At 43.2% G+C, this 26297-nt stretch overlaps 1 protein-coding gene across 4 annotated transcripts in view; it reads right to left on the reverse strand.

Moving 5' to 3' along the window:
- The window catches only part of kif26ab (kinesin family member 26Ab), a 194160-nt gene that overhangs the window by 44266 nt on the left and 123597 nt on the right, over positions 1 to 26297 (reverse strand). For all 4 annotated transcript variants that reach the window (XM_059958457.1, XM_059958451.1, XM_059958470.1 and 1 more), the window contains exon 5: positions 15623 to 15806. In XM_059958457.1, the coding sequence (XP_059814440.1) occupies positions 15623 to 15806 (184 nt within the window). The remainder of the gene's footprint in view (positions 1 to 15622; positions 15807 to 26297) is intronic.

Here is a 26297-nt window from a genome sequence, read left to right on the forward strand (position 1 = left end):
AAAAGAAAGGTAGAACTAGATTTGTTGCAGATGATGACAGTTCACCTATATTACTGAGGTTTATTGATCCCTTGCATTACATGCAAGGATAATTGCTCAGTCAATCATTTAAGACATCGTACATTTCAATAATTATGCATAGAAGATCATCTCAATTTACCTCATCGTGAATCTGGGAAAAATTGACACTACCACAAATTTGATGCTACAAACCTGCAGGCTGGTCTCTTCTCTGAAGGTCATTAGGGTGTCAGAATAAACATGTGCAGTTATGTCAGGACTGTGATTTACTGACATTTAGTTGCAGGTGTTCCACTTTTTCCATCATAAACTAGTTCTAATACTGATCTGTTTGTAAAGCTTTGGACAGAAGTCTATCTTTTGATGGGGTAAATACATCATGACAAATTAGGAACATCTAGATTTTAGATGCAGCAGTTGTGGTTACTCTGAACATTCTACCATAGGGCAAAAAAGTACTTGAGTAGAATTTTTTCAGAGCCTTTGTATTTAATAAATACATTAAATCATCGGAACTTACTGATTTTGTCCTTCTCAGTGCTTGAGATTGGCAGCATGTAAGATGTTGTCAAAATATCCAACATGAAACTGCGTACATGTTGTAAAAGGTACACCCTGTGGTTTAAGGGAGTGAATGTTTAGGGTGATAGATGCAATTGAGTTTTGAGTTCAACTTGTTGACTGTTACTGGAACGGCAAGCCCGTGGAGATTATTCCATCATATTCCTGCCTTGTTATTTTGTCTATGGTGTTGTGACTGTGATTGAAGTCACTGGACAAACACTCATGCTGATGATATGGCAGTCTTTATTGTGCACAACAAGCAGACATCATTCTGCAGGCATTCTCAGTGAAGGCTCGTAAACCCAAAGGTACATCATATTTTTAAACCCTTAAGATCAAGATTACAGAAGGTGATTCTACACAGTTTCAATATTCAGAACAACATACAATATTTTGGATTGACAAATGGTTCCTTTGGGATACATAATGGAATCACATTGTAATTGGTGAGACACCTCTGAAAGTCCAAGCACCTTTAGGAGAAACTAATATCCTAAAACCTTCTGATGACAGACAGCCAGACACCCAAAATTATCAGGGCTGTCTCTGAGTTCACAAAAACTAATGGTTGCCTCTACCTGTGACCATGTTTGATCTGTAAGACTGAAGAACTGATTGTGGACTTCAGAAACGGCAAGACAAGGGAGCACACACCAGTCTCATAGAGGGGTCAGACATGGAAAGAATGAGCAACTTCAAGAATCTGGGAGTCAACAGCTCTGAGTATCTGTCCTGGGCCCAACATTAAGATATAGTTACAAAGGGAGCACAACAGGGGCTGCATTTCATTTGGAGTTTGAGGAGGTTTGGAATATCTCCAAAGACACTTACAAACTTCTATCAGTGTATTGTGGAGAGCATTCTAACTGGCTACATCACTCTCTGGTGTGGGGGTGAGGGGCTACTGCACAGGATGGAAAGAAGCTGCAAAAATTTGTGAACTCAGTCAGCTCCATCATGGGTACTAGTCTCCTTTAGCATCCAGGATGTCTTGAAGGAGGGATGCCTCAAAAAGTTGGCAATCATCATTAAGGAGGTACAGGAGCCTGAAGGCGCACACTCAACAATTCAGCAACAGCTTCTTCCCCTCTGTCATCAGATTTCTGAATGGACATTGCCTCACTACTTTTTTTTTTGGCATTACTTATTTAACTATATATATATATATATATATATATAAAACAACAAAATTAACAACATATGCTGGTGATATTAAACCTGATCTGGTTCTGATTTTGATTACGTGACAACACCCAACTGGTCTGTCAGCTTGAACACAAGTCACAATGGTGCAAATAACCTAGCCCATGTTGCTTGGTTTGATGCAAGCCAATTAACACAAACCCATTTTCTTAACATTTGGTTCTTGCTTAGTCTGTGGAGTAGCTTCTACTTTTAACTTCAGTTTACTGCTTACAATTTACAAAAAAAAAGGCTAATTGCAAGCTTCCTGAGAACTGAAGCCTGGTTCTTGTTTGAACTAATATCTGCTATATGGACATAACTCCAGAATACCCCCTAACAGTGATATCTTCACCAAAAACACTACAGTGGTTCAAGAAAGCAGATAACCACCATCTTCTCCAGGGCAAATGGAGATGCATAATGAATTTCAAACTTACCATCGGCACCCACATATCAAAAATGCTCTCTAGCTGTTGTCTTCTGTGACAGGTAAGAATAATAGGCCCTCATTTGCCTTACCTAGTCCTCACATTATGTTATGCTCCTCAGTGAAGTCTCCCCTCAGCATCTTGATCTGCACTCCCTTCACTATCACTGGGTCTAAATCCTCGATCTCCCTGCACAACAGCATCATGGAGTACCTACATATGAAAGACTGGACTGGTTCAAAAATATGGCTGGCAACCATCGGCTCATGAACTGTTAGGAAGGGGCAATAAATATTGTACTTCCTCTTGAAAAATCTTGTTACCAGAATTTGAAAGTCAAAGCACCCTTGACCTCAGAGGAGAGAGCAGTCCAAGTTTGGGAACATGGCCAAAGATCTTCCCTCAGCATTCCACATAGTTCTTTCATAACAGTCTTGGAAAATCCAAGCCTACAAATGCATTTCATCAGTAAGGTGTGTGATGTTGTCCTGTGATAAGCCTGGGAGTCACAGAGTCATAGATGGCCTTTGGACCATTTATTCTGTGCCAAACTGCCTACTCTAAAGAACATGCAGCGAGACAATAGCCCTCCATACCCTTACTTTCCATGTACCATACCTATCCAAGTTCCTCTTGTTACGAAATCCCGTAACTGGATCACTTACCAGCAAAGATAGAGAGGTCCGTTGAAGTCTGATGGTACTATTTTTAAAAGGCTTTATTTATGAAGGGGCACAAAAATAAGATTAATACAAACATTCAGATAATATACGTCGTCACTACTCAATCTAAAAGCGCGGGTCTAATAATAACTATCAATAAGAAACAGCTCGATCGTTTGTCTAGGGGATAATATATTGTCCGATGGAAATATAAAAGTCACTCAGTTCCGGCAGGCCTCAGCCTTTTGGGGGGGGCGGGGGGGGACCGCTGGGTTTCCACTTGTTGGAGAGAGAGAGATTGGTGAGAAAAGAAACTTGCCCGGGTCTTTTATGAAGCGAATCCGTTGAATCAGGGGAGCGGGCTTCCCCGTTGTTAGCTAAAAGCTAGTTTCTGTGGTTCCAGTCACCGATTCCAGCAAACGGAATCGAACGCACTTGACTGCCTTCAAATGGCTTCCCGCTACTACTGGATCGTTAGCGTTTCTTCTGGTGCGTCTGAAGGGGGTGTTCCCCCAGACCCTCTTTTATACTTCCTCACGGGGCCTCAGACATCAATCAGATTGGGATGATGCAATCTCTCTCTCAACCAGCCCACTTTGTCCGAGGGCTTGCACGTAGCATAGTCCCCAATCCACAAACGTGGTCTCCAGGAGACAATGGTCAATGTCGCATTATTTTGCATCGCAGTGGAACGAGGTATTCGGCACGTCTCTCTCTCCCATTTCCTGGGTCTACTGACCCCCCCCTCAACTAGGGCTCTTGCGATTCTTACAAAGGAGGGGGCTGCGGACATAACACTCTTAAACATTGAAATTGAGCTTGCATGCACTACTTGTGCTGGCAGGTCATTCCACACTCTCACGGCCCTATGTATGAAGAAGTTTCCCCTCATGTTCCCCTTAAACTACAAACACGAGGAAATCTGCAGATGCTGGAAATTCAAGCAACTACACAAAATGCTGGTGGAACGCAGCAGGCCAGGCAGCATCTATAGGGAGAAGTGCTGTTGACGTTTCAGGCCGAGACCCTTCGTCAGAACTAACTGAAAGGAAAGATAGTAAGAGATTTGAAAATAGGAGGGGGAGGGGGAAATGCAAAATGATAGGACAAGACTGGAGGGGGTGAGGTGAAGCTGAGAGCCAAACTGGTGATTGGCAAAAGGGATACAGAGCTAGAGAAGGGAAAGGATCATGGGATGGGAGGCCTAGGGAGAAAGAAAGGGGGAGGGGAGCACCAGAGGGAAATGGAGAACAGGCAGGGTGATGGGCAGAGAGAGAAAGGAAAAAAAGGGAGGGGGAAAAAACAAAAAAAAATTAAATATATCAGGAATGGGGTAAGAAGGGGGGAGGGGCATTAATGGAAGTTAGAGAAGTCAATGTTCATGTCATCAGGTTGGAGGCTACCCAGCCGGTATATAAGGTGTTGTTCCTCCAACCTAAGTGTGGCTTCATCTTGACAGTAGAGGCAGCCATGGATAGACATATCAGAATGGGAATGGGACGTGGAATTAACATGTCTGGCCACTGGGAGATCCTGCTTTCTCTGGCGGACAGAGCGTAGGTGTTCAGTGAAACATTCTCCCAGTCTGCATCAGGTCTCACCAATATATAAAAGGCCACACCAGGAGCACCGGATGCAGTATACCACACCAGCCGACTCACAGGTGAAGTGTCGCCTCACCTGGAAAGACTGTCTGGGGCCCTGAATGGTGGTGAGGGTGGAAGTGTATGGGCAGGTGTAGCACTTGTTCCGCTTGCAAGGGTAAGTGCCAGGAGGGAGATCGGTGGGAAGGGATGGGGGGATGAATGGACGAGGGAGTCGCGTAGGGAGTGATCACTGCGGAAAGCAGGGGGGGAGGGAAAAATGTGCTTGGTAGTGGGATCCTGTTGGAGGTGGCGGAAGTTACGGAGAATTATACGTTGGATCCAGAGGCTGATGGGGTGATAGGTGAGGACAAGGGGAACCCTATCCCGAGTGGGGTGGTGGGCGGATGGGGTGAGGGCAGATGTATGGGAAATGGGAGAGATGCGTTTGAGAGCAGAGTTGATGGTGGAAGAAGGGAAGCCCCTTTGTTTAAAAAACGAAGACATCTCCTTCATCCTGAAATGAAAAGCCTCATCCTGAGAGCAGATGCGGCGGAGACGGAGGAATTGTGAGAAAGGGATGGCATTTTTGCAAGAGACAGGGTGGGAAGAGGAATAGTCCAGGTAGCTGTGAGAGTCTGTAGGCTTATAGTAGGTATCAGTATATAGGCCCTTTCTTTCTCCATAGGCCTCCCATCCCATGATCCTTTCTCTTCTCTAGCTCTGTATCCCTTTTGCCAATCACCTGTCTGGCTCTCAGCTTCACACCACCCCCTCCGGTCTTCTCCTATCATTTCGCATTTTCCCCTCCCCCTCCTACTTTCAAATCTCTTACTATCTTTCCTTTCAGTTAGTTCTAATGAAGTGTCTTGGCCCAAAACGTCGACAGCGCTTCCCCCTATAGGTGCTGCCTGGCCTGCTCATTCCACCAGCATTTTGTGTGTGTCCCTTAAACTATTCGCTTTTCACCTTTAGCTCATGACCTCCAGTTACAGTCCCACCCAACCTGCAGAAAAAAGTCCTTGTATTTATCCCATCTATACCCTTCATAATTTTATATACCTCTCTCCACTGAGATCAGGGTTTCCTTGACTCTCAAGTTCTTGTGACAAGATTTTTCAAGAGGATATAGAGCTCTTACAAAGTGCCTTCTCCATCCAATAACAAGGAAATAAAACCCAAAGAACGAATCAATGCCAGTCAAGATTCCATTGATGTAACACACACAAAATGCTGGAGGAACTCAGCAGGCCAGGCAACATCTATGAAAAAGAGTAAACAGTCGACATTTCAAGCCAAAACATTGACTGTTTAGTCATTTCCATAGATGCTGCCTGGCCTGCTGAGTCCCTCCAGCATTTTGTGCATCCAGCATCTGCAGAACTTCTGGTGTTTGTGTTTGCCTTGATGTAGTCTGAATGGGAAGGGGGAGAAAAGGTTGATCAGTATTTCTGAAGCAACCTGTACTTTCTTTATAAGCCTCCAAGAGCTCTATTAATAGGAAACTAGGGAGAAAAAGTGACATTTTCAATTGTTGCATTTTAAACGGTTGCTTTCATATCTACCTCAGGCTGTGTGTATGCAATGAGCCTGTGCAGAGCCCAGTCCATGCTTTCACTTTGTACTGGGCGAGAGTAAACAGTTTAAGGAAAGCGAGATAATAATAAATGAGAGTGAAAGTAAACATGAGACACAGGACTAAGTTAATCATCAAGCAAAATATGGAATATTTCACAGAGAAACTCAGACAGTACTAGTCTTTCTTTGTGAGCAGAATTCCCAAGTGAAAAACAAGCCTGCTTAATATTTTGGATGACAATTTTGACTATCAATTATTTACCAATCTGATTTTATTCTTTGAATACTCCAAAATACAGTCACAAGATTTCCATATGACTCTCAATCAGATGCAATTTCTAACCTGAAAATATCAATTACATACAAGGAGAGCAATCAGTCAACATGGGTTCACTTGATCTGCTAAAAACGAATGGACAGGCTTCCACACAAAACAAATAGTAAGAAAATAGATATTTTTCTACTTTGCCCAGGAACAAAGACTAAAGTGGTTACTTGTTAGGCATGAATTCAGCTGCCTGTCAAAAAATACCCTCTTCCTCCAAAAATTCCATCAGTTGGACAACTAATGAAAGATTATTTGATTCAAATATCACCATAGTGTTTGATTAAAATACAGAACTGGCTTTGGATTGTAGGTGGTCAGATTCTGTAACAGTTGTTAACCTCTACAATGATCATCAAATTGGAAGCTTGCCCTAGAAATAATAGAGATATGCCTTTTTGTAAAACTATAATCCCATTTATAAATTTGAAGTATTTTGAGCACAGAAAAAATTACACAAAAAGAAACAAATTACATTTTATTTTAATTAAAGGCATAACATCAGGACATCAGGAAAACTAGCTTTTCTTTTTAAATTTGTGCTACAATCATTTGCCTCATTACTACAGAAAGGGATATAGACAATTTCAGGATCTCATCAAATGCATAATTTATGTGTCCATATTTTAGAGTTTAAGTATCTTTTACCTTTGAGGCAGGAGTGTAAGCAAATGCGCAATCTGCTGTTCACACTTTCCTAATGCGGAAAATCAATAAATAGGAGTGGATGGTTAAGCAACTTTCACAGACATATATTTGTGGGGTGACAACATGGAAGACATGAGCCTGTAGATCAGCTGATATCAACTGCTCCTACACTGGGAAATCTTGCTGTGAAAAACTGATTAGTGTGGAAATACTCAGCAGACTTGAATCACAAGCATCTCCTCTTATTTGGGAATGCATTGCACTGATAATTGAGGTTTCACTGTAAGTATTTTTCTGTATAAACCTTACCCAAAATATACTTATTTATATTATTTAGAGATGGTAGCAGGCCCTTCTGGCTCAGTAATCACATACCCACCCCAATTACATCTGTGTGACCAACTAATCTATTAACCCATGCATTTTTGGAAGGATGGAGGAAACCCACGGGGTCACAGGGAGAACATACAAGCTCCTTACAGACAGCAGTAGAATTTAACTCAAGTTACTGGCGCAGTATAGTGTTACGCTCCTATAAAAACTACGGATCATTCTGATAATATTATGGCCATTTTAAAATGAATATTTTCTTTTGCATTCAATTAGTAGTTCCAAGAAGTTCTAAAAGGGCAACTTTTGCAGAAAGCCTATAATGCAAACACATTATGCAAAATCTTACACTCTTGGTATGAATTTCAAGATGGCACTCTTAGAGTTAAGGTGAAAATTGACTTTCAGCATTCACTGCAAAGAGCACCATTAAACCAAGTCAAAAGTCAAGAACAGGGAACCATGGATACTTCATGCAGTAGTTTGAAGTTATTTGATTACAAGACTGTTGTAGAATCAATGCATTTGATCTTAAATCTATCACACAGCTGTTTATATGTGGTGAACTACATATACCTGTCTGGACACGCCCCCTGCTGACTGCTCCTGTGGCTCCTCCCACAGACCCCGGTATAAAGGCGATTGAGGCTTGAGCCCGGCCTCTCAGTCTCCAGGATGTAGTATGGTTGTCAATCACTGTTTGTTCCTTCTTGCAGTCAATAAAAGCCGATATATCGCCTTATGTCTCAGAGTGAGTTATTGATGGTGCATCATTATATAAATGCTGTACAATACAGGTACTCTCCATGTAGTAATGCACACAGGAAACCATCTGCAACAATTGTCTCACTGGTATATGGAGAGGGGGCAATAGTACTTGATAACACAGTCATTCATGCATTTCCCAATTGCCTATATTACCAGGGGACTATATTCCAATTAAAAACATAATCCACAAGTCGCATAAGTGAAAAGAAAACTAAATTATTTTTTAAAGTAAATACAATTAGCCCTCTGTACTAGCAGGGGTTCACAGAATCATTATATGGCTTAGAATGAGAAATGCTACTGACCTTAACCGTTCGGAAAAAACCCACCACTCTGCTCCATAACTAATTCCAGAGTCATTGCTCCACACAGTATTGCTAGCACCCATTCCATGCCTAAAACACTGATGACTCAAGGAAAAAAATTACAGCTACCTGTTGAGATTTACTTTCTAGCCTGAATATATGTGGGTCTGTACAACCCCTGCAATTTATTTACATACAATATTCTGGATTTGTCCTTTCCACATCTTCATTTTATCAATCCTAGAAGTACAGTCTCCCCGAAAAAAAGCTTTAATATAGATTTCATGTAATTTGTACATGCAGTGCCAGCATTTATGTCCAACTCCAATTGTCTTGAGCAGAGATGGAAGACAAGAGCTTTGCTTTGTTCGTCAGGAATTGCACCTTGCTCATTCAAGGTAAGAACGGCAGATTTCCTTCCCTAAGGGACATTAGTGCATTAGATGGAGGTGGGGGGGGGGGGGTTCAGCAATCCAACAGTTTCATGGACACCATTATAAATACTAGCTTTATTCCAAGATTGAATTAGTTTCTTAATTACTCAGCTGCTGTGGTAGAATTAAAGCTCATAACTCTGGACCAAAGTTTGGGCCTTTGATGGTCCTCCAGAAATTTAATCATTATACCACCGTATCATAACTCAGTTTCTAGAATGAAAATCTTTCTCCTGCCCATCCTCATTCAGGAACTTCGAAAATAATACGCTAACCTTTAGCTCCACACTGCCTCCTGAATTTAAATGTATCTCTTTACTCCCGGGTATCAGAGCTGGATTAAATATTCAATGTGTGGCCATACAATTAGGTAACAATTTCTTCTGATTTATTTCAAATGCATACATTGTACAGTTAAGCATGCCATGGGCTTTGTTGACATGCAGATTTAGTTTACCATGTTTAGCAATAAGTCCTGAAAGAGCCTTTGGAGACTTTCTGGTTCATCATGAATCATTTGAGTACCTCCATGTTCATATACATTTCTTCATGTATTTCTGTCACTTCCTTTGCATTAAATTTTATCTGTGTAATTTGTCCATGGCCCTAGTAGCAACTACTATAATGAGACTCAGCATGACCTCATCTTCCATCCAGGCATGTTACAGTTTTCCAGATTCCTTTATCAAATTCAACCGCTTCTGGAAAAACCTCCAGCATCTTGTGTATTGCTCAAGTAATTCGCTTTCTCTGTTTGTAACAGAGCTGAAGAGTTCTGCACCAGGTCATCCAGTAACATGCTGTTCTTCCCTCTCCACTACCATAGCCTGACACATTAAGGTATTTCCTGCAGCTCGTTTTAATGCTACTTTGTTTGTGTTCTCTAAATTTCCCCATTAACCTAACAACTTCATAACTTCATCAACGGCTGTCCCACAGGAACCCAGGACACATTCTGCCAGAGATTGCTCCTATCCATCCCCACCACACCTTCCTTCCAACTCTAAACAATCTTGTTTTCCCTCAGTCCCAATTCTGATGGTCTCTGATCTGAAAGGTTAAAGCTATTTCTCTTTCCATGGCTGCACTCTATCCAGCATTTTTTTTTTTGTTTTCATTTCAAATTTCCAGCATCTGCACCTTTCTAATTTTCAAGCATTAGGTAAATTTGAAGGAACACTATCAACTGCATTCTTACATTATACACACAACACTCGACTTAGAAATACATTTCTCTTCCTCCGTTGTTCCTTCCCAACAGGAGGAATACCCTGATTAGTAAGACAGTGGTGATTCATAAGACAGCTTACCATCACCGACTCAAGGGTAGTTAGAGAGGTGCAATAAACGCTGGTCTTGCAACATCTACAATGTCTGAAATGAAGACATAGAAACTTGAGGACTAGAATGAAATAAACAAGAGTGATTCCATCATTTAGACTATTATTTATTCGCCTTCAATACCATAATTCCAAGCAAAGAATCTTCAAATTTCAAGACCTGAGACCGCAATACCTTCCTTTGCAAGTGAATCCATCACTTACTGACCACCAGACCACAAACAGTAGGGATAGGAAACAACATCTCTGCCACGATGGTGCCCCACAAGGCTGCATCCTCAGACCCCGACTCTTTTCCTGTTCTAACATTCTGTTCCAACCCCATCAGGTTTGCAGGTGATACCACCACAGCGGACCATATCTCAAATAACGATGGCTCAGAGTACAGAAAGGAGCTTGAGGGCCTAGAGCAGGCATGGGCAAACTATAGCCCGCGGGCCATATGCGGCCCGTTAAGCTTTTTAATCCGGCCCGCAGAACTTGATGAAATTATATTAATAAACCTTGTTAACATTTTTTTTCCCCCGCAATTCTGGCGTTTTCCCAATAGACGACGCACTCTGTATACATTTTTGGCGACCCATTTCCTGGCACATCCGAACTGGCTCACAATTAGCCAGTGTTCTGGCTAAGGGAGATAGCCTGCGGGGATTTGCGAGCACAGAGCTTTGGAGCCTCTGCGCCACGGGTGGCAGGTTGAGGGAGGCTTAAAAGTGAGGCTGGGGATTTCGAATAAAGTTTTTTTTCTTCGACTGCAGTTACCGACTCCGTGTCGTAATTTTAGCGCTGCATGTAGCACACCGCTACACATTGACCTTTGTTGAGGTGCAGCGTATTACTCCACATTTGTGCTTTACTCTTTGTTCGGCTCGACCTATTTGTGTGAACAGGCGTTCAGCGTCATGAACATCAACAAAGCCAGCCACAGATCCAAGTTAACTGACCAACACCTCAGATCCATCCTGAGAATCGCCACAACAAAACTAAATCCAGACTTTGATGCGCTGGCTAAAAAGGGAGACCAACAACACTGTTCCCACTGAAATTAAAAATAAGTTTCTTCGTTGTGTTATGTAAAAAATGCATTTGAAAATATTTTTCTCAATAAGCCTTACATGTTACATGTCATTTCTGTTAAGTGATGGACATGAATAATGCGCAGGTGCACGTACATTCTCAAAATAAAAAATGCGCTCCAGATCAAAAAACGCGCTCCGCATACTGGCGCGCTGTCACTGTTCTGTCTTTGTGCTGGTCGTTGTTGAGTTTTGGCACAGGGGACAATTGAATAAGAAGGAGCAGGACAAGTAGACCTGCATCTCCTACCGTTTTTGAAATAAAGACAGTCAGGAGGAGAGTGATGATGATAATATCTTGAAGGATAACAGAATTTTCAGTGCTTTAAAATAATAACTGTTACTATTAAAAAAAGCTGTATTTTATTCATTTAATTTTCAGTGTTTTAAAAGTCATTTCAATAAATAGCTAAATACCATGGGACTTCAAAGACAGATATTTTGTTGTAATGCATTTGTTCATTATCAATTGAAATTAAAGCAAATGTTTTCTACTTATCCCATGATATTTTATTTTCTCTTATGAGGTGTATTACCAAAACACTCCGTCCATCTGCTCCTGGTCCGGCCCCACTGTCAAATTTTAGAACCCTTTGTGGCCCACAAGTCAAAAAGTTTGCCTACCCCTGGCCTAGAGACACAGAATCCTCAATGTCAGTAAAACAAAAAGGCTGGTCGTTGACTTCAGGAAAAGGGGGCGGCACGCACTGCAGTTTACAACAATGACACTCAGATCAAGAGTATTGAGAGCTTTAATTTTCTAGTTTACATACTACCAGGCACCTGAGATATTGAATGCTGCCATCCCACTGCATTTCAAATCATTGTTGGGGCCTTCAATTAGGCTGCTTTGAAGAAATCTCTGCCCAGTTATCATCGGCATATAACCTGCAGTGCCAGGGGTCACAATACACTCAACCACTAATCTACTACAATTAGGAATGGCTACCATTCCATGCCTAGACTGCATTTCAGGAAATCTGATCACTTGACTGTCCTTCTCCTACTTGGATACAGGCTGAGCAATAACATAGAAGTGGCCATGACAGGCAGAGGAGAGGCTGCAGGATTTCTTCAAGTCGGTGGATTAAGCCACGTACAAGGACTCATCAGAGGGTCTGAATAAATACACCATGGTTGTCACGGATGTTATTAAAAGAGTCATGGGTGAGTGTGTCCCCACAAAATCATTCAAGGTCTTCCCCAACCAGAAGCCCTGGATGAACCATGAGATCGGCGTAGGGCCATTCAGGACTGGTAATCCAGTAAGATACTAGAGGTCCAGGTACGATCTCTGTAAAGCCATCTCACAGTCAAAGTGGCAATTGCAGATCAGACTTGAGTAACTGCTCAACAGCTGTGGCAGGGTTTGAATGCTATTACCTCATACACAGTGAAACCAAGAGACAAGGCTTTGCTCCCAGATGAGCTCAATGTCTTCTAAGCTCATTTTGACTGTCAAAACATGGAGGAACCTTCATGAACTCCCACAGCCCCCAATAACGCTGTGATTTCAGTTTTTGAGACCAACGTAAGAGAATCCTTGCAAATGCTCACAGAAAGCATTCGGCCCAGATGATGTACCAGGTTGACTATTAAAGACCTGTGCTGATCATCTGGTTGGAGTGTTCACTGACATCTTTAACCTCTCACTTTAGCAGTTAAAGGTACCACCTGCTTCAAGCAGGCTTCAATTCTACTGGTGCCTAAGAAGAATGTGGTAACCTACCTCAATTGCTATCATCCTGTTGTACTTACATCCCCTGTGATGAAGTGCTTTGAAAGTTGGTAATGAAACACATCAGCTCCTCCCTGGGAAGCAACTTGAATCCACTCCAATTTGCCTACCGGCACAACAGGTTCAAAGTTCAAAGCAAATTTATTATCAAAGAACATATATGTCACCATATACAACCTCAAGATTAATTTTCTTGCAGGCATTCTCAATAAATCCATAATAGCATACTAACCATTCAACCAGTGTGCCCAGCAGATGACATTTCAATGGCTCGTCACTCAACCTAGGACATCTAGACAGCAAAGATGCATACAACAAGATGCTCCTAATTGACTACTGCTCAGCATTTAACACTATCATCCTCTGAAAACTAATCAATAAGCTTCAAGATCTTTGCTTCAATACTTCCTAGTGAAATTGGATCCTTGATTTCCTCACAAGTAGACAGACACCAGTCAGTTCGGATTGGTAACATCTCCGTCAGCATAGACGCACCACAAGGCTGAGTGCATAGCCCCTGCTCTACTTGCTACACACATGACCGCAAGGCTAGGCACAGTGCCAATGCAATATTCAAGCTTGCTGACAACGCCATTGCTGTAGGTCAAAGGGTGGTGATGAATCAGCATTTAGGAGGGAGAGTGAAAATCTGGCTGAGCACTGCCGCAACAACAAACTCTTGCTCAACAAAAACAAGAGAAAACCTGCAGATGCTGCAAATCCAAGCAACACACACAAAATGCTGGCAGAACTCAGCAGGCCAGGCAGCATCTATAGAAAAAAATACAGTTGATGATTGGGGCTGAGATGCCAACTGTACTTTTTTTTCCATAGATGCTGCCTGGCCTGCTGAGTTCCTTCAGCATTTTGTGTGAGTTGCCCTAACCTCTCACTGAATGTCAGCAAGACAAAAGATCTGGTTATTGACCTCAAGAGGAGGAAACTGGAGGTCCGTGAGCCAGTCCTCATCGAGGGATCAGAGGTGAGAGGGTTCCAACTTTAAATTCCTCGGTATCATTATTTCACAGGATCTGTCCTGAGTCTAGCATGTAAGTGAAATTACAAAGAAAGCATGGCAACACTTTACATCCCTAGGAGTTTGTGAAGATTTGGCATCACATCTAAAACTTTGACAAACTTTTATAGATGTGTGGTGGAGAATATATTGGCTGGTTGCAAATTGGCCTGCTATGGAAAGACCGATGCCCTTAAATGGAAAATTCTGCAAAAACTAGTGGATTTGGCCCAGTCAATCATGGCTAAAGCCCTGCCCACTATTGAGCACATCTACATGGAACACTGATGCAGGAAAGCAGCCTTCATCATCAAAGACCCTCACCACCCAAGCCATGCTTCCTTCTCTCTGCTGCCGTCAGGAAGGTGGTGCAGGAGCCTTAAGACCTACAGCACCATGTTCAGGAACAGTTATTAACCCTCAACCATCAGGCTCTTGAACTTCACTCATCCCATCACTGAACTGCTCCCATAGCCTAGGGATTCACTTTCAAGGATTCTTCATCTCTTGTTCTTGATAATTCTTGCTTCTTTTATTTATTTTTAGTATTATTATTATTATTTCTCATTGGTATTTGTAATGATTGTCTGTCCGTCCTGTTGGGTGAAGTCTTTCATTAATTCTGTTGTGTATCTTGGACTTACTATCTATACCCACAAGAAAACAAAACTCGGGTTATATATGGTGACATATAGGTACTTTGATAATAAATTTACTTTGACTTTCAGAGTGAACATCACCAGTAGCCTGTCCTGGTCTGACCATTCAGATGCCATGGCCTAAGAACGCCCTGCAGTGCCTCTGCTCGCTAAAGATGGTAAAGAAATTTGGCATGTCCCCTTTCACCCTCACCAATGTTTAATGCTGCATCATGGAAAGCATCCTATTTAGATGTACTACAGCTTTTTATGTGAGCTACTCTGCCCGTGACAAAAAGAAACTGTAAAAAGCTTTGGACCCTGCAACCTGCCCTTCATGGGCTCGATTTATACTTCTCACTGCCTCAATAAAGCAGTCAACGTTATCGAAGATCCCACCCTAGATACTCTTTCTACCCCACCTCCTGCTGGACCAAAGCTACAAAAGCCTCAAAGCATGTACCAGAAGACTGAAGGGCAGCTTCTATCCCACAATTATAAGGAGGACTTGACCTCACAATCTATCATGATATGATAGTGTACCATATTGTCTAGCTGCACTGCACTTTAAATGTCACTGCAATATTTTATTCCACATTCTGTTATTGTTCTATCTTACCCTTCTGCAATGAACTGCTACAATGAATAACAAGTACCTGTGCCTCAGTACATGTGACAATTCACTTATCATTTTACCAACTTATTCATCTTATCAACTTTACCATGGAAGGATTATAACTTCTGCTAAAGTCAGCTTAGAGCCAGAAGATCTTTGAATATTAAATTGTATTTAGAAATTAGAGTAAGTGAGGTAAGTAGCATAATTTCATCTAGACTATAGCTACTGAATGTTACATTTAGGAGAAAAACAACATTTTAAAAAAAATCACCTTGCTATCAATTCATTTCATTTCATGTATTTATCATTCACACAGATTTCAGCAGTGATAGAGATCAAAGGCACTGGGAATAGTTTATTCATACCTTTCCGATGCCTGGGTTGTCCTTGACTTTACACACAGCCCTCAAAAGGCATGGCGGTGCTGGGGGAGGGGACACTTGCAAAATACCACTGAAATTTGTTCTGCAGTTTGAAAGCTCACGTGAGTGCTGGATGGGTGGATGGTTTTTCTTTTGCTTTGAAGAGAGATTCAGCTTCTGTGCTGCTCTGTGAAATGTAGGGAGGGGGTAGAGAAAAAACAGCAGGGTTACTTTTAGCCAAATGCAGTCTGGTTCCACAAAACAGATGTTCAATGTCATCGTTTGCTGTTTCCCAAATCAACTCACTTAATTCTAATCAAATTCCATAGGAATGTTCTATCAAGAGACTAATATAGGCAGACTCCAGCAGAAATACAGCCAAGGTAATATTCCGTTAATTTCTCTCTAGCATAGTTTCAATTAAACTATAACTTGGTGAATGGGTTCAACAGCTGAGTCCAAAGCAGCTGAAATCTCAGCAACACTATAAAAGTTGAAATCAGCCTCCTGTCACTACAAGGCCAGATGGGCTGCCCGGCTACATACAGTTCATGGTGATCTAACAAATTATTAGCATTTCAGAGGATTCACATTCCTATAGTACATTGGAAAATGTATAGTAATGGTCACTTTTGCAGCATCCCATTAATTACACTTTCAGGCATAATTCTGGTTTACTCAAGAGGTGTAAACAGCAGGCAAACACAGCAGTCCATAAATAATTTGGAACCATTGTGGCTCGTTAAAGCAGTATAGTTCAGTGAAACAAAACATGAAAGCGCTAATGCACTTTCAGGTCTCAGATGAAAAATTAATTTTGTCAAGTCATCACTAATCATACATTCAATACTTTTTCAGCACTGACAGTAAAGTGGATTTAAAAGCTCACTCTCCCTACATAGCATTTATTGGAGTAACAGCGGGTTGTTATGACCACAATTTATTTCAACTTTCAAAAAGAATGAGGTAAGTTGCTGATGCCTCTCCTTCAAATTGTGCAAATTATACATTCCTGGAAATAAATGACAACTGTGGCCTCTGGAGGTTCCACTCCAAATACAGACAAGAGATGCACAAGACCTGATGAAATAATTATTACTTCAATAAAGTCTAGTATAGCATTTCCCTTGGGAAAGACTGTGAAAGGAAGCAGGATGTAAAAGCTACATATGCACATCTACTATTCATCTGGGCAGACAAAGCTTTAACCTGCTGCTACGGCAAGTTTCCATGAAACACACTTACAGCAGAAAGCACAAATGACATGGAAATCCAATTTTTAAAAAGACACATGCCCGTTCACCTCAGCCTTTTCTAAAGAAATATTTTTAACGTAGCTCAGCTTCTTTGTATTTCATGAAGAATATATTTCTTTTCTCAATTAGCAGTGGTAGCAGGTTTTTGGTGTAAATATATTTTAATCAATTGGACAGTCAAATCCATTCCTAAAATGTTGCTTAGACCCAGGCGAAATCCACACTGGATTTTCTGTTTAGTTTGTCTGCATTTGAAGAAAATCCACTTCTAACACCAAAAAATGGCAAAAATTCAAAATCGATTGTAGAAAAAAGATCAAAATTACAATAGCTACTTAGTGAAAGGCTTTAAATAACATTTTTAAAACATGGAATTTTCCACAATCATAAGGGAGCTAGTAAAAGTCATATCTTATACACACTCAAATAATCCTGAAATTCATTTATTCTTTTAAAACTTCTTAATGAAACATCTACAAAATATGATTGATAAGCAGTATAATGAAGGTGTCCAAAGTCAACTGTTGTAAATCAATACAGGAAAAGATGCTTAAATTTACTTACAGTTCCCTCCAATCCATCATCTAGTTAGGGTTTATAACCAGCACATGAAGCCAATAAATAGCAACTTTCCCATCCATTTTGCTTTGACATTCCATTATCTGGGATGCGTAGGGACAGTTAGGTCCAGCAGCAATCATTGAGGTTTCCACATGATTACACGGTGACTTCTGATAAACCGCTGAGCGCAACAAAGACACTGCAGTGATGCCGAGCGCAAGTCATCAAGATACATAAATACCTCATCAGATAGCTCATCAGGAGAAGCTTGAATATCATATTGTACATTCTCTTCTTCTTGGTAGGATTTTTTTTTAAAACATGTTCAGGCTTTTCTTCCTGCTTAAGTTTATTATTAGTTGCTAATTTTCTACTCAGCTTCAAATTTCCCTCTCCATCTGATCCCCCATGTATCCAAAAGTTGCATTAACTCATAGAGGATGAGCAATTCAGCCTCTCTCTGGCACCTTTATAATTCTCACTAGAGAGCTAAACACTAATCCAACCTAATCCGTGCTTACTCAAGAAACAAAAGCCCAGGCGTGATTTGTCCCGTGCCTCTCTTGTCCAAGGCTCCTCCTTGTCAATATCTTCAATGAGCAGCTTTCGGTTAATCGTGATGCAAATTAAAATTTCTCCATTACTTTGGTAGTGAGCTGGCAGCTGTCCTTGGTCTCTCTTCCTCCCCTCCCATTTTCCAGTGTCACCGAGGAAGCAACACATTCACATTACATGATTACCGCTTCTGATTCCTTCCACCTTTCACTCACGTCACACAGATTATCATGAATTCTTCATTAGCCAGAAGAAAAAGATTCTACCTCCTTCTGCCCTCGGACTGCTGGGACATGATTCTGCCTCTGCATTATAAAAATTATTTGACTTGGCTTGTCAACTATTCTAAAAGCATTCATTATTTGTCCATCATGTTAAATAAACATTACTAAGTAGTACAATGCTATTCCCAATTTTAATGCAAAGTTGAAAATGTTCTGGATAACAAGCATTTCAACAGAGAAATGCTGCATTTGGGAGAAGCACACATTTATTTCCAGTTTTCAAGTGAGCTGCTTTGAGAGCTAAAGCGGTGTATCATCGACTAAACAAAACTGCTACTTAGCAACACGTGCTAAGGAAATGGTGATTGTACATTGACCAAGATGTATTCATTTCTAAGCCAGCACCAATGTAATTTTTTCACTCCTGATGAAGGATTTTGGCCCGAAACGTTGTCACTACCTCCTCCCATAGATGCTGTCTGGCCTGCTGAGTTCTGCCAGCATTTTGTGTTTTTACCAATGTAATTTTCTTTTGTTTTTTCACTAAAGTTACATTTATTCATGGACTGATAAATGTAGACTTAGTTACTTTATTTTATTCAGTTTAACTGCAACTCTACTGCCTCAAGCATTGTGCAGAGGGTAGAGTAGCAGAGAAGATTGAATTCATATTGCCAAATCTGTCTTGATTACAATAAATGTTCTCAGAAAAGCAGCTTTATGCCGTTTTCTTTGATAGGCTTTTAAACAGCCAGGACAGCACCTTATGGTGGGATAAGCAATGTCTGTGCCACGATGGTGAGATGTCAGAATTAATCGAGATGATATGCTATCAAATTTGCTGCAGTGACATAAAATTATCCCAAGGCTAATTTCTAGTACACCAGGTTAGAACAGTCCAGCATTCCAAATGCCTTTTATTTGATTGAGGTGATCAGTCAGTTCAAAGACTAAAATGTCACATATATTGTAATTAATAATTGATCATTAATAATAACTACATTGTTCACACAGTTATAAAAGCTCCAGATTAGCAATGGGACTGGAGCCATCTCTGATGGGCCCTGCCCCAAATTCCATTCCACCACCACTAATTGCATCCATCTTCCTTGCCATTATACAGTTGATTTCCATATTCAGTGCTCTAATTTATTCTGAGCTGAATACAAAATATCACAGATGCAGAAAAGCTCAAATGAAAACAGAAAATGCCAGAAATCCTCAGCAACACAGGCAGTAGTTTGTAGATTGTTTCAGAATCAGTGTTTCAGGCCAATAGTTTTCATTAGTTATGAGTTCATGGCTCTGGGCCTGTACTTGCTGGACTTGAGAAGAATGGGGGGTGGGGGGCCTCTCATTTGAAACCGATTGAATACTGAAAGGCCTAGACAGAGTGGATGTAGTGGGACTGTTTCTTATAGTGGTGGAGTCTAGGACCAGAGGGCACAAACTCAGAATAAAAGGACGCCTCTCTATAACAAAGATGAGGAGGAATTTCTTTAGCCAGAGAGTGGTGCATTTGTGGAATTTATTGCCACTGACAGCTGTGGAGGCCAAGTCACTGGGTCTATTTAAAGCGGAGGTTGATAGGTTCTTGATTAGTAAGGGCATCAAAAGTTACGGGGAGATGGCAGGAGAATGGGGTTGAGGAATATAATTAATCAGCCATGATGGAATGGTGGAGCAGACTTAATTGTCCAAGTGGCCTAATTCTGCTTCTATGTCTTATGGTCTTATGTAATTCTGTCTAAAAATATCCATTTTAACATTTCTCTCGGGATTAAAGGAAAAAGACTTCTCAATACGTCAGCCTTCTGGACCCTAACAAAGGTGATCAATAGGAAAAACCTGGATTAGAATCGGATTTATCATCACCCCCGTATCTCCTGAAACGTGTTGCTTGGTGTCCACCGTACAGTGCGATACACAAAAAAAAAGAATTACAATGAAAAATAAATAAATAGTTCAAAAAGAGAGCGAACTAGTGACGTAGGGTCCATGGGTTCCCGACTGCTCAGAAACCTGACTTTAAAAATCAACAGAAAAGCAGAAATATAGACATAGAAATATACTTGTAGCATTCATTGCATTGTCAGACACACTGAAATAGTCTGTGAGAAAAGTGCATTCTAATCTTGGTCGCTTTCTCCAATTTAGCACTGCTATTATGTTTAATGTTTTAGTGAGTGTATGTTGCTTATTATTAGAAGGTAAGATGGAAATTTGGATTAATATGGGATGCAATATACAATCACAGATAGTAATAAGCCAGCTTCACCATTTAATTACAGTATCTCATTTTCACATATTAGATCCAATTACTGTCTGGGCACAGCAGGTCAGAAAATTGAGTCATATAATAATTAAAGTAAAATAAAATGCATAATGATTATTGTTGTAAATTTTCTTAATAACAAGATTTGTCCTAATGTTATTACCAATGATAACTGATTCTTTAAAATTTGACTGTAGAGCAAAGACATCACCTGGGTCAGGGAAGTGATTTGCCTTGGATTACCTGCTTTTAATGTACAATTCACAGTCTCCGCACCACTTTTCCTCACTCTACAAGTCAGTCAGGTCTCCCATTTCAAATCAACACCCAGGTACTGCTAAATAAGGACCGTATCAGCCTGTACTGCAAAAGCCACCACCACCACCAGCAAGCTCACACTTCACCCTCCTAGTCGAGGGACCTGCATTGCTTGCCATGGAGCCCTGTGGATCAATAACGGGCATTTGGGGAGCTAATAGAGCCCGTGGAATCTTCCTCTGGGAAAGTGTCAAAATCTTAAACTGTGAACTGTGAGTAGTAGAGGAAATAAGACTGCATGACTAACAATAATGTGTGTTTGTGAGCTGCTCTTATGGCAGGAAAATACCATAGCTTGCTTCGTATCAGACAAATGTAGCTAGTGCACCAAACTTGTAAATAGGAGGACAGATAATCAAGTGCTTAATTAAAGGGGTAGGCTTTCAGAAATATGGAAGGATGGTGAGTTTTAGAAGAGAGTTCTGATGCTTAAGAGCTCAGAGACGTTCCAGAACAGCCACCAAGGAAGGAGCCGGTGTTTGCCAAACCCATGGATGAGCTTCCAGTAATGAAGTATGGGGGATGTGACGCTGGCTGACAAAACATGGGATGAGTCAAGTTTGTAATTTACTGACACCCGAATCAGGTTTTAATAGTAGATGAGCTGATGGAGTTGCAAAGACAAACGTTATTATATAGAGGTGAAAGCCTTTGCGATAGAGAGGGTTGGAAAAGCAGCTTTTGATTAAACAAAAATTGCATATAATTTCATGCCAGGGGAGGGGAAGACCGTCACAGTAAGGAACGGACTTTATGTCAGAAGCCATACACAAAAGCTTTGACCTTCCTGTTGTGTTTTTGGAGCCTATATTTCTGTGACTGGGGTAGTTGACTTTCCACATCTTTCATCCCAAGAAGAAAACAAGAAAGAGCCACTTTACTAGGCATAAAAGCTATGCACTTTAATGATCAAAAGAGAATTTACTCCCTGCTCTCTGAAAATCAAAGATCATAATTCCCTAACATCCATTTCACAGACTTTACTGGAATGATTTCTTTCCTCTTGCAATTGAAAATAAAACATCCCTTGACACAATTCATGCTTACAGGCTGATCGGGGCCAGGAGAATTGCACAACTGTATTGGGGCCTTTCTCAATTATAGTTCATTTAAATTAATGGATAAAAATGATCTGGCAGCTTCTATTATAGTTATGTTATCCTCCCCGATTGAATTTTCTTAATGCACTCTCTTCTTTACAGTTAAGTACAATGAGAAAAGTGTTCTAGATTCAGAAATTTCTCTAACTCTTAATCTTTGTTTGTTAGTTTTCCCTTTCCTCTTCTCTCCCTAAGTTAATAGCCTGAGATTCATGAGGCTCCAGTGGCAGACAGATGTTCAAGTTCAAACATGAAAAGGAAGTGCTGATTAATTATTCATTTTCAAATGGTCTATTTTAATTCGCTCCCCACCAAGCAGAGACCTGGCAGGGAAGCAGTTAAAGTGGAGCAAAAACTCACACCTTATTCTTCTCCAATTTGATAGACTGCGATCTTAAATTATACATGGAAGAAAAGTTCAAAGTGCAAATTATTATATAACATTATATACTACCTTGAGATTAATTTTCTTGCTGGCATTTACAGGGGAAAAAAATCAATGAAATTTTACAAAAAAAAAATTATACATGAACTGATGCACCATCAATAACTCACTCTGAGACGTAGGCGAGATATCGGCTTTTATTGACTGGAAGAAGGAACCAGGAGTGAGTGTCTATCATACAAGGTCCTGGAGACTGAGGCCGATCTTCAGGCCGCAGGTCTCCTTTATACAGGGGCCTGTGGGAGGAGCCACAGGAGCAGTCAGCAGGGGCGTGTCCCGACAGGCACATAGTTCACCACATTCACCCCCCCTTCGTTTGAAAAAGTCCTCATGTAGCGAAGGTTCTTACAAGTCAAGCCGATCAGGCGGTCGAATCTGTCGCTGCGATCTACGTAGCACCGGCTGTGACCGCATAGGTGCCGGCAACATTGGCGATTGCACAGGGGACGGGGGTTGCACGTGTTCTTGCCCACTAGGCGCCGGTGATCCCTCATGCATGTGCGAGGCGCCTGGTATAAATGCGTACGAAACGCCCGGTATACAAGTGTCGTGAGGAGTCTGTGTAGGGCCTGGTGAGTACGGTGTCACCTCTGGTGCAGGGTTCACAGTTACCGGAGAGCCTTCAGGGTAGTGGTCTGCTGCACCTGCGGGTGCCAGGTCGCGGATGGAGACCGTGTCCTCCCGCCCATCAGGTAAGACCACGTAAGCATACTGGGGGTTCGCATGGAGAAGGTGAACCCTCTCCACCAGCGGGGAGTATTTATTGCTCCTCACATGTTTCCGGAGCAGCACTGGCCCCGGGGACGTCAGCCAAACTGGTAGGGTGGTCCCAGTGACAGACTTTCTGGGAAAAGAGAATAGGCGTTCGTGAGGGGTGGCATTGGTGGACGTACATAACAGAGAGCGGATAGAGTGCAGTGCCTCAGGGAGGACCTCCTGCCATCGAGAGACCGGCAACCCTTTGGACTTGAGGGCTAAAAGTGTGGCCTTCCACACTGTGGCATTCTCCCGCTCTACCTGGCCATTACCCCGGGGATTATAACTCGTGGTCCGACTGGTAGCAATGCCCCTAGCTAGCAAGTACTGGCGCAGCTCTTCACTCATAAAGGAGGACCCTCTATCACTGTGGATATAGCAGGGATACCCGAACAGAGTGAAGAGCTGGCGCAGGGCTTTTATGACGGACGTGGCAGTGGTGTCGGGGCAGGGGATGGCAAAGGGGAACCGTGAGAACTCGTCAATAACACTGAGAAAATAGACATTGCGGTCAGTGGAGTGAAAGTCAACACTCAGGCGTTCAAAAGGGCGGGTGGCCTTGACAAGTTGTGCCGTGTCAGGACAGTAGAAGTGCGGTTTGCACTCGGCACAAATTTGGCAGTCCCTGGTCATCGTCCTGATGTCCTCCAGGGAGTACGGCAGGTTCCGAGCTTTCACAAAATGGTAAAATCGGGTGACCCCCGGATGGCAAAGTTGTGCATGAAGGGCGTACAGCTGGTCGAGCTGTGTGCTAGCACATGTTCCCCGGGATAGGGCATCAGGGGGCTCATTGAGTCTGCCAGGCCGGTACAGGATATCATAGGTGTAGGTGGAGAGTTCTATCCTCCACCGCAAAATCTTATCATTTTTGATCTTGCCCCGCTGTTGGTTGCTGAACAGGAACGCAACCGAGCGCTGGTCGGTCAGCACAGTGAATCTTTTGCCAGCAAGATAGTGCCTCCAGTGCCTAACAGCCTCCACTATGGCCTGGGCTTCTTTCTCCACCGCGGAGTGCCGAATTTCAGAGCCTTGGAGGGTGCGAGAAAAGAATGCTACTGGTCTGCCTTCCTGATTAAGGGTAGCAGCCAGAGCGAAATCGGAGGCATCACACTCCACTTGGAAGGGAGCGGTCTCGTCCACTGCATGCATCGTAGCTTTGGCAATGTCCGCTTTAATGCAGTTGAAGGCCGCGCAGGCCTCAGCAGAGAGGGGAAACGAGGTAGACTTGACCAGGGGGCGAGCCTTGTCTGCGTAATGGGGGACCCATTGGGCGTAATAGGAAAAAAACCCCAGGCACCGTCTGAGGGCCTTAAGAGTGGTGGGAAGAGGGAGCTCTAACAGGGGGCGCATACGTTCGGGATCAGGCCCAATAACCCCGTTTTCCACGACATACCCAAGTATAGCAAGGCGGGTGGTACCAAAAACACACTTGTCCCTGTTATAAGTAAGGTTCAGAGCTGCGGCCACTTGGAGAAACCGTTGGAGGTTGGCGTCGTGATCTGGCCTGTCATGACCACAGATGGTGATGTTATCCAGATAGGGAAATGTGGCCTGCAGTTGGTACTGGTCCACCATCCGGTCCATTTCCCTCTGGAAGACAGAGACACCATTCGTGACACCGAAAGGGACGCGCAGGAAGTGATAGAGCCGGCCGCCCGCCTCGAAGGCGGTGTAGGGGCGGTCCTCTGGGCAGATGGGGAGCTGGTGATAAGCGGATTTCAGATCTATTGTCGAGTACACCTTATACTGAGCAATCTGGTTGACCATATCCGCGATGCGGGGTAGGGGGTATGCGTCAAGCTGCGTAAACCTATTGATGGTTTGACTATAGTCCACCACCATCCTATTTTTCTGCCCAGTCCGAACAACAACCACCTGGGCCCTCCAAGGGCTTGTGCTCGGCTCAATGATCCCCTCCCTGAGCAGCCGCTGCACCTCCGACCGAATGAAGGCCCGGTCCCCCGCGCTGTACCTCCTGCTTTTGGTTGCCACAGGTTTACAGTCGGGGGTCAGGTTGGCGAACAGCGGTGGGGGAGGGATCTTGAGAGTGGAGAGGCTGCAAGTGTCGGTAGCGCAGCTGTTGGCCTGGTTCTGGATGGGATGTGTGTGTCCGTGTGTGTGTGTGGTCAGTAGCGGGGTATGTGAAGAAGTCCCACAAAACTGAGGATTCTTGACAGTGAGTGGTGGGAGGGGCCTGTCGTATACCATAGTCACACTTTCGAGATGGCTCTGGAAGTCCAGCCCCAATAGCACAGGTGCACACAGATTAGGCATGACCAGCAGTTCAAAGTCCCGATATACTGTGCCTTGCACCACCAAAGTCGCTACACAACCCGCCCGGATGTCTGCGGACTGCGACCCAGAGGCCAAATGGAACCTCCGACTGACCGGCCGCGTTGCAAGTCCGCAGCGTTGCACTGTGTCCGGGTGAATAAAACTCCCAGTGCTGCCCGTGTCAAACAGGCATCCAGTCCAATGCCCCTCCACCTGGATGTCCATCATGGATCTTGCAAGCTGGTGCGGGGCGCTTTGGTCGAGGGTCACAGTGGCCAGAGTTGGATCGTCGGGGTACCCGGTCAGCATCGGAGGGTCGGGGGCGGGGCATGCTGACGCCGACAAAGATGGCCGCTCACATCCGGGGTACCCGGTCAGCATCCGAGGATCGGGGGCGGGGCGTGCTGACGTCGACAAAGATGGCCGCCCACATCCCGGCATGCAAGATGGCGGCCCCCACGTTTCACCCGCAGCGCTGCACTCCGCTCGAGGTTGAGACTTACAGACCTTGGCGAAGTGGCCCCGCTTTCCGCAGCTGGAGCAGGTCGCTTCTCGCGCTGGACAGCGTTGTCGAGGATGTTTCTTTTGGCCACAGAAATAACAAAGCACGAGTTTCTTACGGGCCACAGCTGTGGTCAGGGTCGGGGTGCTCGTGGAATCGCGACTGGCGGCGGCGTTGGCGAATTCGCTCCCGGGAGCCGGCGGTGGCGGGGTCTGAGGCGTCCACGAAACCGGCGGGGAATCGCGCGACTGGACAGCGTCGGCGTTATGCCGCGCAGCTTCTAGAGCGTTGGCCTTCTCTATCGCCGAGCTTAAGGTAAGATCCGAGTTCTCCAGCAGCCGCTGGCGCATGTACACTGACCTCAGTCCCGTCACAAAGGCGTCTCGCACCAGCAGCTCCGCATGCTGTTCTG

This window comes from Hypanus sabinus, chromosome 2, assembly GCF_030144855.1.
Source record: "Hypanus sabinus isolate sHypSab1 chromosome 2, sHypSab1.hap1, whole genome shotgun sequence".
Lineage (NCBI taxonomy): Eukaryota > Metazoa > Chordata > Chondrichthyes > Myliobatiformes > Dasyatidae > Hypanus > Hypanus sabinus.